The 14,656-nt window shown below is 44.2% G+C and overlaps 2 protein-coding genes across 2 annotated transcripts in view; one reads left to right on the plus strand and one right to left on the minus strand.

The window, feature by feature from the left end:
- The window catches only part of LOC309564428 (uncharacterized protein), a gene marked incomplete at its 3' end in the record, with an annotated part of 637,385 nt that overhangs the window by 332,243 nt on the left and 290,486 nt on the right, over positions 1-14,656 (plus strand).
- Positions 9,147-14,656, minus strand: part of LOC309563890 (uncharacterized protein) — a 180,276-nt gene continuing 174,766 nt past the window's right edge. The window contains exons 3-4 of the mRNA XM_082268525.1: positions 12,909-13,050; positions 9,147-10,800 (exon numbers count right to left, since the gene is read on the minus strand). Of these exons, the coding sequence (XP_082124651.1) occupies positions 9,203-10,800; positions 12,909-13,050 (1,740 nt within the window). The 3' untranslated portion in view covers positions 9,147-9,202. The remainder of the gene's footprint in view (positions 10,801-12,908; positions 13,051-14,656) is intronic.

Here is a 14,656-nt window from a genome sequence, read left to right on the forward strand (position 1 = left end):
ACCATTATCACTCGCAATCCGTTTAGGCAACCCATGAGATGCAAAAATGCTCTCCAACCCCTCAATTACAGTTGACGATGTAGCTTTAGTGAGAACTACCACCTCTTGCCACCTTGAATAATAGTCCACAACAACTAAAAGATGGTGTCCAGATGGAATGTCGCACAGATCAATGGCTAAATCTTCCCATGGTCCCTCAGGTAGAACAGTGTGAGTTACTGGTTCTGGTTTAGGTTTGCTGCCCACCAACTGACATGCTCGACATGAAGAAACCAAACGTTCCACATCCTTGTCAATTCCTGGCCACCAGACTTTCTCACGTAATCTTTGTTTGGTGCGTACAATGCCTTGATGGCCCTCATGGGCTAAATGTAATGTACGTTTCCGTAAATCTTTAGGCATCACAATACGATTGCCACGTAGAACTAGTTGTCCTGCAATACTCAGCTCTTGTTTGATTCTGTGATAGCTTGGGTCACAATCCACCCAAACCCCTTGTCTTACACATTTTCTCAACCGAGCAATTTCCGGATCCACAGATGACAATTCTTCAACCTCCCGCGGTGTCAATGCCTGAGGCATGGCGTTAGTAGCCACAAAACGAATGTACTCTTCTGCCAGGTTATGAACAGGTGCAGAAGACTGAGGCAATCTGGAAAGTGCATCTGCCGTATTAGTCGGTCCAGGTCTGTACCGCACTGTAAAGCGATATGGTAACAATCTGAGAACCCATCTCTCAATTCTGGCGGATGGTTTTGAGCGTGGCGAATATATCACTTCCAGAGGCTTGTGGTCTGTGATGATTTCAAAATCAAGGCCGTAGAGATAGGTGTGAAACCTTTCACATCCCCAAACAACAGCCAAAGCTTCTTTCTCGGTCTGAGAATAACGTCTCTCTACATCAGTGAGGGATCTGCTTGCATACTGAATAGGCCTGTAATCGCCTGTGCATTGTCTCTGAACCAAGATGGCGCCTAACCCCACAGGGCTAGCATCGACAATAACTTGGGTGTGTGCAGTAGGATTGAAATAAGCCAAAGTTGTGGCGCAAGTCAGCCGTCTCTTAAGTTCATCAAATGCACCTTGTTCCAAAAAGCCCCACTTCCACGGGACTGCTTTGCGAGTCAACACTCTCAAAGGTTCACTGACAGTCGCCATATCTGGAATAAACTTGGCACAGTAATTCACTAGCCCAAGAAAACTGCGTACTTCTGCAGGGTTTTCAGGATTTCTGGCATCAGACACAGCTTTAATTTTACAGTCCTCCGGACCAATGCCCCTGTCAGACAGCACATGGCCCATAAAAGTCATTTTATTCATTTGAAATGTGCATTTCTTCTCATTTAATGTTAACCCTTTCTCCTTCAAGCGATTTAGCACTGCACAGAGACGTTCGTCGTGCTCCTGTGTGTTTGTTCCCCACACAATTATATCATCAGAAATGTTATGCGTGCCTTCACAACCATGTAGCACTTGCTGAATCACATGTTGATAGGCCTCCGGTGCGGACGATACGCCAAACATCAACCTCTTGTATCTAAAAAGACCTTTATGGCTTGCAAATGTAGTGATGACTCTAGATGCTGGGGTCAATTCAATCTGATGATAACCCCATTTCAAATCCAGTTTACTGAAGACACTTGCCCCATTCATTGCATGCAGAACATCTTCAATAGTGGGAATTGGATGTCTTTCTCTCTGCACAGCTTGGTTAGCACATCTCATGTCCACACAAATCCGAATATCTGTGCCCTTTGGTACAATAACTAACGGCGATACCCACGGAGTGGGCCCTTCCACAGGTTCAATAATGTCAAGGTCTAGCAGCTCTGCCAGTTTGTGCTCAACAGGTGATCTCAGGCTATAAGGAAGTCTGCGTACTGGCTGTGCAATAGGCTTTACATGTGGATCAATGTGAAGCTCCAACTGAAAATCCTTTAATTTTCCAAACCCAGAGAAACAATCTTTAAATTCCTCTTTCAATGCAGAAATAGCAGGAGACACCATATTCACTCTTGCGCTGCCTACATCACGGCCAATCTGTAACACCCCTAGTGCCATTGCGGTTTGACGACCAAGCAGAGGCGACCCTGTGCCATCTACAACATAGAATTCGGTCTGCAATGGAGGACCAGTCTCATGTGTTTGAACAGAGGTATAAAATTTGCCTTTAAGTTGCAGTGGTGTACTGGAGCCATAAGTATAAATCTGTTTAGTGGTGTTACACAATTTAAGGTGATTTTCTCTGCCATTAAGACTGTGCCAAGAAGCCAAGTCCATAACATTGCATGTAGCTCCAGAGTCAATCAACACTGACACATCTGTATTTCCAATCTTAATGGTTAATGTCCCAGCTTGCAGAGAACACAGGGAGAATATAAATTCACAGTCAGGAGCACTCTCTTTATCCTCAGCTATAACATTTACTTGTGTAGATTGTCCTTTGGTTTTGTTATCTCTGGTTGTACTTCTACACACAGCTGCAAAATGACCTGTCTTTCCACAAGCATAGCACATTTTATTCTGTACCACAGTGCAGTCCTGACTTGTGTGTCCCACCCTGCCACATTTATTGCAGGTGATATGTAAAGTCCTCTTTGGAAAACTCTCTTTCCTACACCAGATATTCCTATTATTATAGGTAGGTTTGGAGACTGTATTGACAGATGCAGTGTTCTTGGTTTCAATATGCAGAGCCTGGAGCTCAGACAGTTCAATGGCTCTTGCAATCTCCTGCAGACTAGTAAGTGTGAGACTAGGTTCTCTCAATAATCTCCTCCTGAGGTGCACAGATGTGCATTTCTCTATGACCTGATCTCTGATTATCTCCTCAGTTACAGTCCCAAAATCACAAGACTTTGCCAGATATTTCAGCCTAGTCACATAACTGTCTGTGGTTTCTCCCAGTTCTTGCACAGCCTGTCTAAACTTATATCTTTCATAGGGAATATTTTTCTTTGGCTCAAAGTACTCACTCAGTCTATTCATGGCTGTCTCATAGTCTGAATCTTCCCCTGTTGCTCCCAGGGTTTCAAAAATGTCCTGAACTTGAGGTCCAGCTAGATGCAGCAGCATGGCTCTCTTCTGAGCAGGTGCAGTCACTCCTGTGGCTATAACATAGAGCTGAAATCCCTTCTTCCACTTGTCCCAGCGCTGTGAGAGACTAGTGTGGTCTCCAGACACATCAAACGGTCCGATAGCCGGTAAATCCAGAAAGCTAGCCATCCTCGTCGCCAAAATGTAGTGTATTAACACAGACAAGCTGTACAGGTTGCTTCTTTATTCACTGCACATCAGCATGCAACTAACTTCAGCCACACCCAGCTCCCAGACATATACATAATTGTAACATTTTGCAGACAGCAACTTAACCCGTTGCTTACCATACTACAATCAGCTACAAGGTTTTGTACATTTTAGGGAGGTTTTAGCACAGCGTGAATCTCCTTTTATCCTGTAGCCACCTTGTCCTACACAGGAGTGTCTAAAATTGAATATACACTAGGGCAGGGTGGCTACAGTCAGCCGGATTGATAGTTCAGCCTTCTGTGGGTCTTTCCTGGGTTAGATAGAGGTGATTGTTTGCCTCTGCCCACTTCTAGGGAGAGTCCCTGGCAATAGTATGGGAAGCTGCATTGACCTGACCTATGAATATTTATATGTGGCTGGCCAACCACTGGGATGTTTATTGCTAGTGCAGGATAGGAGTGGGTATACATATTCAGGAGTGACCTTGGGAAGTCAGACTTTCCTTTTTCCTCCTGCATGGGAGAGAGACACGGTTGTGTATCTGATCCAAAATGCAAAATAAAAAGAACAGTGCAATAATGATAATGGTAGCTAGTACACATGAAAGAGATGTAATGACAACAATCTTACAAAAAATCATACATAATTGTGAGTAATATACACATGAATGGAGAAACAGGACAATCCTGGTAATAAACAGTCTCTAAATCCGATGATAGGGAGAAGTGATGATAGGAAGCCGCTCCCACAGTAGAGCAATAATCCACCACCGTGAAGAAACAACAGGGGTACTCTTACCAAACGAGGTGGACCCTCAAATTAATGAAAGGTCAATCGAGCATGGAATGAGTATCTGGTGTCAGATCAGCCGCTATCCAGTCACTATAACTCCTTTATCTCATATACGGAATGGAAATAAACTTTTCAGTTGTAAATGTCCCCGACTCCTCCAAAAGTACCTCACAAGAAAATATAAGGGGGATCCAATAGTATAATACGTTCAAACTTGAATTTTATTAGTAAACAATGGACAGGTACTCACATGGCGTTGTTTGAAAAACAGCATGGAAATTCAAAAATGGCCGCGGCAGAAGCGTGCTTACGTGCGTCATACGTGTCTGACGCGTTTCGTCATCATAGATGTTGTCAAAGGCGTATATCTGATCCGCTGCTGCTTGAAGAGGGTGACCAAGTGATTGGGCAGAGTCCTAAAATGCTCAGCCAAGGAGTCAAAATACCATGAAGGAACTTTAGTCTAACTGGAGTACCAAAGAAGCTGGGTGAAGCTTGGTCCTCAACCGAAGTGAGGTGACCTCTCGCAGTGGAGTTGGTAGCCCAACCACTCTGCAATTTGCACCCAGGAACTGAATTCAAAGAATGCCAAGATGGCTTTTAGCTCCTCTGTCTTTGAAGTTGGTCATGTCCATTACAGCCAACACACTCCATACTGCCCTGAAAAGCATCTGGTGCCCTTCAATACACATAACTCCACTACTGCCAAGTTGACATGCTAGCCCACTCTGCCTCTGAGGTCCCTAATATGTCATTGAGGGTCAGGAAGGTGCTACAATTATTTTGGGCTAAAGTCTTCTAGCCAGGTCTTTTTTTTTCTCCTACAATATGTGCAGGAACTCAACCACGGCCCTCCATAATCCCCCTCCCACACACCTCCCAAACCGCATCAAATAATGGGTGTGGTCGAATTTCACTAATAGTGGGAGGACCTTAATGGGGCATTAAATACCAGGAGTGCAAAGTACAGTACAATATTAAGTACAGAGTGCAGAGTTCAGAGTTTCGCTACATTCAGAGTCCAGGGATGCGCTACGTACATAGTGCAGAGTTCAGGGGTGCGCTACGTACATAGCGCAGAGTTCAGAAGTGCGCTACGTACATAGCGCAGAGTTCAGAAGTGCGCTACGTACATAGTGCAGAGTTCAGAGGTGCGCTACGTACATAGTGCAGAGTTCAGTGGTGCGCTACGTACATAGTGCAGAGTTCAGGGGTGCGCTACGTACATAGTGCAGAGTTCAGGGATGCACTGCACACAGAATGTAGAGATCAGCCTTCTTCCACAGCGGATTACCTCTGCTTCCCTCATCTACATCTCACTTTCACCCCTCTTCTTCTCTAGTACCTCCCCATGCACTGTAGGTGGCTCTGCCTCCGGACACTGACACAGAGATCTTCCAGTGGAGGTGTCGGCATCTGCACTGCACTCCAGGCACCTGCATGTGCCTTGTCCCAATTCTGCACTCAGGGGGAGCGGCTCAGGAGACAAGCTGTCATTTGTAGACACAGAAGCCAGACTTCTGTGTTTACAAGTGATAGTGGTGAGGAGGGAGCAGAGAGCCTGAGCCAAAGGTGGTGGAACTGAGTTCCACCCAGTTCCAGCTGAAAAAAAGCCCTGCTTCTAGCTACCAACAAGTTCCCATTAAGGGGCCTGTCTTCTCTATGGTGCTTGATTGCCCTAAAAAGGAAATGTCCAGAACCACTCTCAGGTTCGGAATTCCATACCAAGAACAACGATGTTGAACTGGAACTCCTTTCAGCTCCTTTACAGATATAGAACATGTAGGGTTGTTAGCAACTGGTGCCTGCATGATGATATCCAAAACCGTGTTTTGCTTTTTCATCTCCCCTATGCGCACCATAATCCCCAGACATTGGAGGTGCTCTGCTGTCCCTCGAGCTAAGGACTGGGCCACAGAGATGTGCTATTTATTGAGAATGGAAAAACGGATTGCCTGTGAAGATCACAGGATTCAAGACCGATATATAATTCGCCATCAAGTTCTTGGGTTCTTTTTGTGGGTACACTGGTGTTTACGTTCCTCGCCTTTGCATGATTTCCCCTACCTGAACTCTCCATCCTGGCCCATAGATGTCCATGTCAACTGCAGCCAACCCGAGTTTTTCTTCTTCTCACTTTTTTCTTCTAAAGCCCCGTACCCACGCACAGATTGTTGGCCAACCGATCGGCCGTCTTTTGTCCAGTGTTGTTTGTTGGTGCTCTAGACTTGCACTGGACTTTTGTTGGCCAACAAAAACCAACTTCAGAAGTGATGTCATGTGATGGTTGACTTTCCGTGTGTTTTTTCTTCTCTGAGAATGCCCAGTCTTGCTCATCTGATTTTTGTCTGCCGAAATCTGTACTGACTGAGGAACAATCGGCCGTTCTTTGTTGGCCAGCAAAAATTTTATAGCCTGCACACCAGATTTTTTTCGGCCGAAATTTCGCAGTTGGTTGTCGGAAGCATCATACTAACAAGCCTACAATCGGCAGATCGGACGTTGGCCGACAATTTATGGCCAACAATCTGTGCGTGTGTACGGGGCTTTATCCCTTCTCTGTTCTCCACTCCTAACAGTGCTGTTGGGCTCATTGACCTTCTACATTGTCTCAATCATCAGGTCTAGTTCAGAATTCAGATACTGTAATTACTGTATAGAAATATATGTAATCTTATGTACCACAGTGATGTACCCTATGCATGCCCATTGTGGTCACCTTTTTGCACTCTTTCCTCCTTGTATCTTTTGAACCCAATAAAACATTCTTTAAAAGAAGTAAATGTATAAAGTGGAACAATTCTGAAAAACTTTATTGTGACTGGATTGTACATGCACACTTGAATATTGTACTGTTATGGGGCAAGTATGAAGTTCCCTCACATGGAGCCTCAAACAAAGACATTTACCTATGCATTGGTATGAGTTTCATATGCAAGCCCCAAGGAAGACTCCCTCTTAATGGCACATAGCTCAAGGCTCTAGCCCATGCTAATCCCTAACCCCTGCCCCCTCTTTTCTCTTAATTTGGGATTTTTGTATCAGGTGCCATGGGAAGAAGGCTCAACAATATAGTTGCACCCACCGTGAGAACTAGTGGTGACGGGAAAGAGTTCAGTCAGAGGACATGGACATGCTGTAGGCTAGGTTTCTGGGCCCCCAAACATTTAATCAACACTGAATAACAATACTATGCACTGATCAGCTATACCATTATGACCTATTTTTACCACCAAAACAGCCCTGACCCATCGAGGCATGGACTCCACTAGACCTCTGATTGGATGCTGTGGTATCTGGCACCAAGCTGTCAGTAGCAGATCCTTTAAGTGCTGTAAGTTGCGAAGCAAGGCCTCCATGGATTCGACTTCCCATTGCGCATCCTGGTGCCATGTCTTCCCCAGGTAAGTGATGCGCACAGATCCGGCCATTCACATGATGTAAAAGAAAACATGATTCGTCAGACTAGGCCACCTTCTTCCATTGCTCCGTGCTCCAGTTCTGATGCTCACGTGCCCATTGTAGACACTTTTGGCTGTGGACAAGGGTCAGCATGGACACCCTGGCCGGTCCGTGGCTACACAGCTTCATACACAACAGACTGTGATGCTCTGTATGTTCTGACACATTTCTATTGGAACCTGCATTCACTTTTTCAGCAATTTGAGCTCCAGTAGCTCTTCTATTGGATCGGAACTACACAGACCAGCCTTCCCTTCCCTCCTCTATCAATGAGCCCCCCCAGCTCAATCAATGAACCCCCCCCCAACCTCCATTAATGAGCCTTCCCTCTGCCCCCACTCCCATCAATGAGCCTTCCCTCCCACCTCCATCAATGAGCCTTCCCTTCTCCCCCCTACCTCCATCAATGCACCCCCCCCTCCTCCATCAATGAGCCCTCCCTCTCCCCTCCTCCATCAATGAGCCTACATCCCCCCCCTCATCTCTGTCAATGAGCCTTTCCCCTGAACTCCATCAATGAGCCTTTCCTCCCCACCTCCTTTAATGAGCCTTCCCCACCCCCCCCACCTCCATCAATGAGCCTTCCCCCCCACCTCCATCAATGAGCCTTTCCTACCCCACCTCCATCAATGAGCCCCCCCCTCACCTCCATCAATGATCCCACCCCCTCACCTCCATTAATGAGCCTCCCCCCCACCTCACCTCTATCAATGAGCCTTCCCTCCCCACCTCCATCAATGATACTTCTCTCCCCACCTCTATCAATGAGCCTCCCCTCCCCCTCCCCACCTCTATCAATGAGCCTTTCCTCCCCCACCTCCATCAATGAGCCCCCCCCCCTCACCTCCATTAATGAGCCCCCCCCCCCCACCTCACCTCTATCAATGAGCCTTCCCTCCCCACCTCCATCAATGATACTTCTCTCCCCACCTCCATCAATGAGCCTCCCCCCCCTCCCCCATCAATGAGCCTTCCCCTCCCCACCTAAATCAATTAGCCTTTCCTCTTCACCTCCATCAATGAGCCCCCCCCACCTCCATCAATGAGCCTCCCCCCCACCTCCATCAATGAGCCTTCCCTCCCCATCTCCATCAACAAGCCTTCCCTCCCCCCACCTCCATCAATGAGCCTTCCCTCCCCCCACCTCCATCAATGAGCCTTCCCTCCCCCCACCTCCATCAATGAGCCTTCCCTCCCCACCTCCATCAATGAGCCTCCCCCCACCTCACCTCCATCAATGAGCCTTCCCTCACGACCTCCATCAATGATACTTCTCTCCCCCCCTCCCCCATCAATGAGCCTTCCCCTCCCCACCTAAATCAATCAGCCTTCCGTATCCACCTCCATCAATGAGCCTTCCCTCACATGTGCATCAATGAACCTCGGCCACCCATGACCCTGTTTTATATGTAGGTGACAGAATAAAATGTCAGAATTTGCCCGGTAGGGGAGTGGCTAAATGAATATCCCCATCCAATAAAAAATAAATAAATAAAAAATTAAAAAAGAAGAAGCGGTTACATGACACAACTCTTACATCATAAATAAAATATCTTACACTTTATTAAAAATATTTTGAGACTTTTAGAGAATTTCTTAAACCATGAGAAAATCAGTTTTTGTTTGAATCCAAGGCTGGAGTTCAACTTTAAGAAGATCTCTTTTGTGAGTAAAACATTTCCCGCACTCTGCAAACAGGTCATTTGTCGGTGTGTTTTCGAAGGTGGTGTCTAACGAGGTCACTTTTGAGAGAGAAAGCTCTCCCGCAATCCGGACATGGGAAAGGACGTTCGCCCAGGTGCCTTTTAATGTGCATAAGGAGGTTTCCCTTCTCAGTGAAACATCTTCCGCACTCCGAACATGAATAAGGGCGCTCGCCTTTGTGGCGCCTCAGGTGTACATTTAGTATCCCTTTGTAAGGGAAACGTCTCCCGCACTCGGGGCACGAATAAGGACGTTCTCCTGTGTGGGTCGTCTGGTGTCTAACAAGTTCTCCTTTCTGCGTGAAAGAGCGATCGCACTCCGAACACGAGTAAGGCTTCTCGCCCGTGTGGACTCTCTGATGCTTTGCAAGGTTTCCTCTTCCACTGAAACATTTCCCGCACTCGGAACATGAAAAAGGGCGCTCCCCCGTGTGCAGTCTCCGGTGAGCGTCCAGAGTTACTTTCTGTGCAAAACCCTTCCCGCAGTCGGTGCAAGTGAAGGGGCGCTCACCCGTGTGAGTTCTCTGATGTTTCAGAAGTTCTGCGTGGTGAATAAAACTTTTCCCGCACTCGGAACACGGATAAACGTGCTTGCCTTTACGGATCTTCTGGTGCTTCAGAAGATTTCCTTTGCGCGCAAAACGTTTGCCGCACTCCGGACAGGAGAAAGGGCGCACTTTGACCGTATTCCAGACCTCCTCACGGGTAAGAGGGACCTTCTCTTTGTGCATGCTCTGATGTCTAGCAAGATTGGCCTTCATTCTAAACCACCGATCGCATTTAGAACATTGGAATGGCTTATCAGCTTTGGCTTTACCGGTAGGAGATTTATCAGAGGAGGATTCCCCAGGATTAGATCGATCGGGCGTATAATCGGCACTGGAAACATTTGGATGGGATTTCATGGAAGGTTTTTCAGGTTTAGAAGGTTCGGGAAATTTATCAGCACCAGAAACAATTGGATCCAATTTCTCAAATTTCCCAGGATTTAAGGGTTCAGGTATCGTATTCGCACTGGAAACAACTGGAGGGGATATCTCTGCCGTAGAAGGTTCAGGTATCGTATCCGCACTGGAAACAACTGGAGGCGATTTCTCTGCCGTAGAGGGTTCAGGTATCGTATCCGCACTGGAAACAACTGGACTGGATATCTCTGCCGTAGAGGGTTCAGGTATCGTATCCGCACTGGAAACAACTGGAGGCGATTTCTCTGCCGTAGAGGGTTCAGGTATCGTATCCGAACTGGAAACAACTGGAGGCGATTTCTCTGCCGTAGAGGGTTCAGGTATCGTATCCGAACTGGAAACAACTGGAGGTGATTTCTCTGCCGTAGAGGGTTCAGGTATCGTATCCGAACTGGAAACAACTGGAGGCGATTTCTCTGCCGTAGAGGGATCAGGTATTGTATCAGCATCGGAAAGAATTGGATGTGATCTCCCAGATTCCTCAGGATTAGTGGGATCCATGGGGCTCTCCACACAGGAATCTCCACAATGTATGTTTTCTTCATCGGGGTTCTCTCCCGGAGAACATTTTGTAACGCCATCATCTTCTACTTTGTGATCTACCTCTGCGCCATTCTGGACATCATCACCTAACAGAAAAAAAATAATTTACTTGCAATAATTTTTATTAAGATTTTCAAGAAAAAAGGCAAAAACAAAAAAAAGAAAAACCGTACAGTGTACAATATGCGAACAAAGACCATATTGGAACAAACGACATAATAGTAATGTCAACACAATCATAAGAGGAAGAAGGTAACACAGTATCAATAGACATGTATGTCATGAACAAGAGGGTGAGAAGTAGGAACTTTGTAACCAAACAGAAAAAAATAATTTAATAAACTAATAATAATTAAAAAAAAAAAAAAAAATTATATATAAAATAATTGTTTCATTTTTTTCAAAATTCTTCTTCTTATTATTATTAGTATTATTAGTAATATTATTGTTATTATCATTATTATTAATAACAATAAAAATAATAATATTATTATAGAAGAGAAATGAAAAAACAAATGTAACCCGTACCCTGACAAGAAGTCCTCATCCCTGAATCATAATAGAAAAAATAGTTTCCAAATCAGTGGTCCTAGAACCCACTGAATAGAGGAGGAAGGTGGGACTATAATGGACTATTTGTCAACAGTATGAAGGTAAGCAGAAAGAAGCAAAATATAAAAAATATAACAATATTTATTGATAATTCATATTAAAATCAATGCATTATTATAGAAGAGAATAAAAAATAAAAATGTAGTTTTTTTTTAAAATGCAATAAAAAAAAAATGATATATAAAATAATTGTTTCATTTTTTTCAAAATTCTTCTTCTTATTATTATTAGTATTATTAGTAATATTATTGTTATTATCATTATTATTAATAACAATAAAAATAATAATATTATTATAGAAGAGAATAAAAACCAAAAATGTAGTTTTTTTTTAAATGCAATTAAAAAAAAAATGTGTATAATATATATTTTTTATTATGATTAATAATAATTATTATTAATATATATATATATTGTTTTTATTTTATTTTTTCATTATTATTATTATTAATAATAAAAATATTAATAATTATAATATTGATAATAATAATAACTATATTATTATTATTATAAAGCCAATATGTGTATAAACATTGGATTTTATACAATGTACAGTATAACTAGCCATAGTACACTGGATAAACCTTTCATATGGTGTACAGTATCTCCTCCTCATTTGTTGGGAACATGACGTTATATTGAGGAATGGAGATGGACCTTTCATATGGGGTACAGTATCTCCTCCTCATTTGTTGGGAACATGACGTTATATTGAGGAATGGAGATGGACCTTTCATATGGTGTACAGTATCTCCTCCTCATTTGTTGGGAACATGACGTTATATTGAGGAATAGAGATGGACCTTTCATATGGTGTACAGTATCTCCACCTCATTTGTCGGGAACATGACGTTATATTGAGGAATGGAGATGGACCTTTCATATGGTGTACAGTATCTCCTCCTCATTTGTTGGGAACATGACGTTATATTGAGGAATAGAGATGGACCTTTCATATGGTGTACAGTATCTCCTCCTCATTTGTTAGGAACATGACGTTATATTGAGGAATGGAGATGGACCTTTCATATGGTGTATACAGGATCTCCTCCTCATTTGTTGGGAACATGACGTTATATTGAGGAATGGAGATGGATCTTTCATATGATGTACAGTATCTCCTCCTCATTTGTTGGGAACATGACGTTATATTGAGGAATGGAGATGGACCTTTCATACATGTTATACAGTTTCTCCTCCTCACTTGTTGGGAACATGACGTTATATTGAGGAATGGAGGTGGACCTTTCATATGGTGTACAGTATCTCCTCATTTGTTAGGCCAGTATATTTCATCGTTTTGTTACCTCCCAGCTCCGATTTCAGTTTCAATAATATTTAGCCTTGGTTTAATTCTTGCAACCTATAACTTACCGTTTTAGCGTCAACATGAAATAGGTCTGACAGCATGGGTTTCTCAATGTCTCTACTTAGCTGGTCTACCATTCATAATCCAGTCTCATCTCAAACTGGTGATTTGAGGGTCTTCAGGTTCTCAATCATCAACCCACAATTCTTAAAAAGTATAGGAGGGAAAAAATGGAAATTGGAATAGTTTCCGAATTTAGTGTTTATCACTCACCTATGCTGATATCCAGGGAAGGTTTCTCCTGTTTAATTATCCTCATCATCCCATTGTCCTCTGTAGACTGCTGATCATCCTTCACATTCGTCTTTTCTTCTTCCTTTTTAGTTTCATCATTCATATGTAAGAGTTCTTCGTGCTAAATAGAATTATAGAAAATATTTTACCAAAATTCTGAGAACCAAGAACCTGAGGTTTCATTGAAGAATATATATATATACCCCTATGCAGTTTTAGGGAACGTTGGGTAATTTACCTGATGATGGTGGGGGATGGTGTGATCTTTCTGTGTGGAATCCCGGGAATACAGAGGACGGGGACATCTCTCTGGTGGGTTCCCATTACTGGATCCATCTGTAGGAAACACACACACTGACTGAATACATTGTTTCTATGTGTTTATCAGATGATGGGGGATCTAGGTGGATCCTCCGTACTGCTCTCTCCTTTACAATAAAGTCTCCTCTTACCCGGTGATGTGAGGGGCGACTGATTCTCCATCATGACGTCCTTGTAGAGATCCTTGTGTCCTTCTAAATACTCCCACTCCTCCATGGTAAAGAAGACCGGTATATCCTGAAAGACAATAAACTGGACCATGAGTATCTGAGGCACTGGAGATGACTCCATGGATGATGGTTGGAGAAGATCAAACAAGTTCAGATGGGGTGCATTGGCTCTGGTGAGGTCGCTCCTAAATACAAACAAAGTGCCCATACAAAGCGGGGACCTACAGCTTGGAAGCTACAAACCCAAAAGAGCACCAGACCAATGAGATGAGGGTCCAAAGATGTTGGAGTTCATTTTGTAAGACAATATAAAAGCAGTCAACGCGTTTCATGGGCTCAAATGTATCATTTAGGGGTCAGAAATTGTAGAATGACCACAAGGATTTGTTTGATGGAAAATGACACCAGGAACAAATACGGCAGCAGCATTTTCGAGTCCCCCTTAAGCTTAATGGATGTCAGAGCCCTGAAGAAGGCTGATACCTTAGACCAGCCGAAACACATTGGCTTGCCGAGAAAACTGCAACATTAAATGTTTTTGGACTCTCGGCTCATTGTTTTTTTTGGGCTAAAAATAAATGGCAGTTGGGTGTGGAGGATGACCCTCATCAGTGGAACGTCTCTAACAATCTCCTCTATAGACTCTCACCCTCACATTTTCCTACATCCCCATCAGGGTCCCTCCTTACATCAGGGTATTCATCAGAGCCCCCCCAACATCAGGGCCTTCATCAGAGCCCCCCCTTGCATCACTGTCGCCATCAGAGTCCCCCCCCTTACATCAGGATCCCCCCCTACATCAGTATCCTCACTTACATCAGGGTCCCCATCAGAGTCACCCATTACATCAGGTTCATTATCAGAGTCCCTCTTTACATCAGGGTCCCCATCAGAATCCCCCCCCCCAGAATTAGGGTCCCCATCAGAGTATCTCCTTACATCAGAGTCCCCACTTACATCAAGATTCCCAACAAAGTCCCCCCCATTCATCAGAGCCCCCATCAGAGTCCCCCTTTACATCAGGGTCCTCATCAGAGTCCCCCTTTACATCAGGCTCCTCATCAGAGTCCCCCCTTTACATCAGGCTCCTCATCAGAGTCCCCCCTTTACATCGGGTTCCTCATCAGAGTCCCCCCTTTACATCAGGTTCCTCATCAGAGTCCCCCCTTTACATCAGGTTCCTCATCAGAGTCCCCCCTTTACACCAGGTTCCTCATCAGAGTCCCCCCTTACATC

The sequence above is a fragment of the Pelophylax lessonae genome (assembly GCF_965119305.1).
Source record: "Pelophylax lessonae genome assembly, chromosome: 9".
Taxonomy (NCBI): domain Eukaryota; kingdom Metazoa; phylum Chordata; class Amphibia; order Anura; family Ranidae; genus Pelophylax; species Pelophylax lessonae.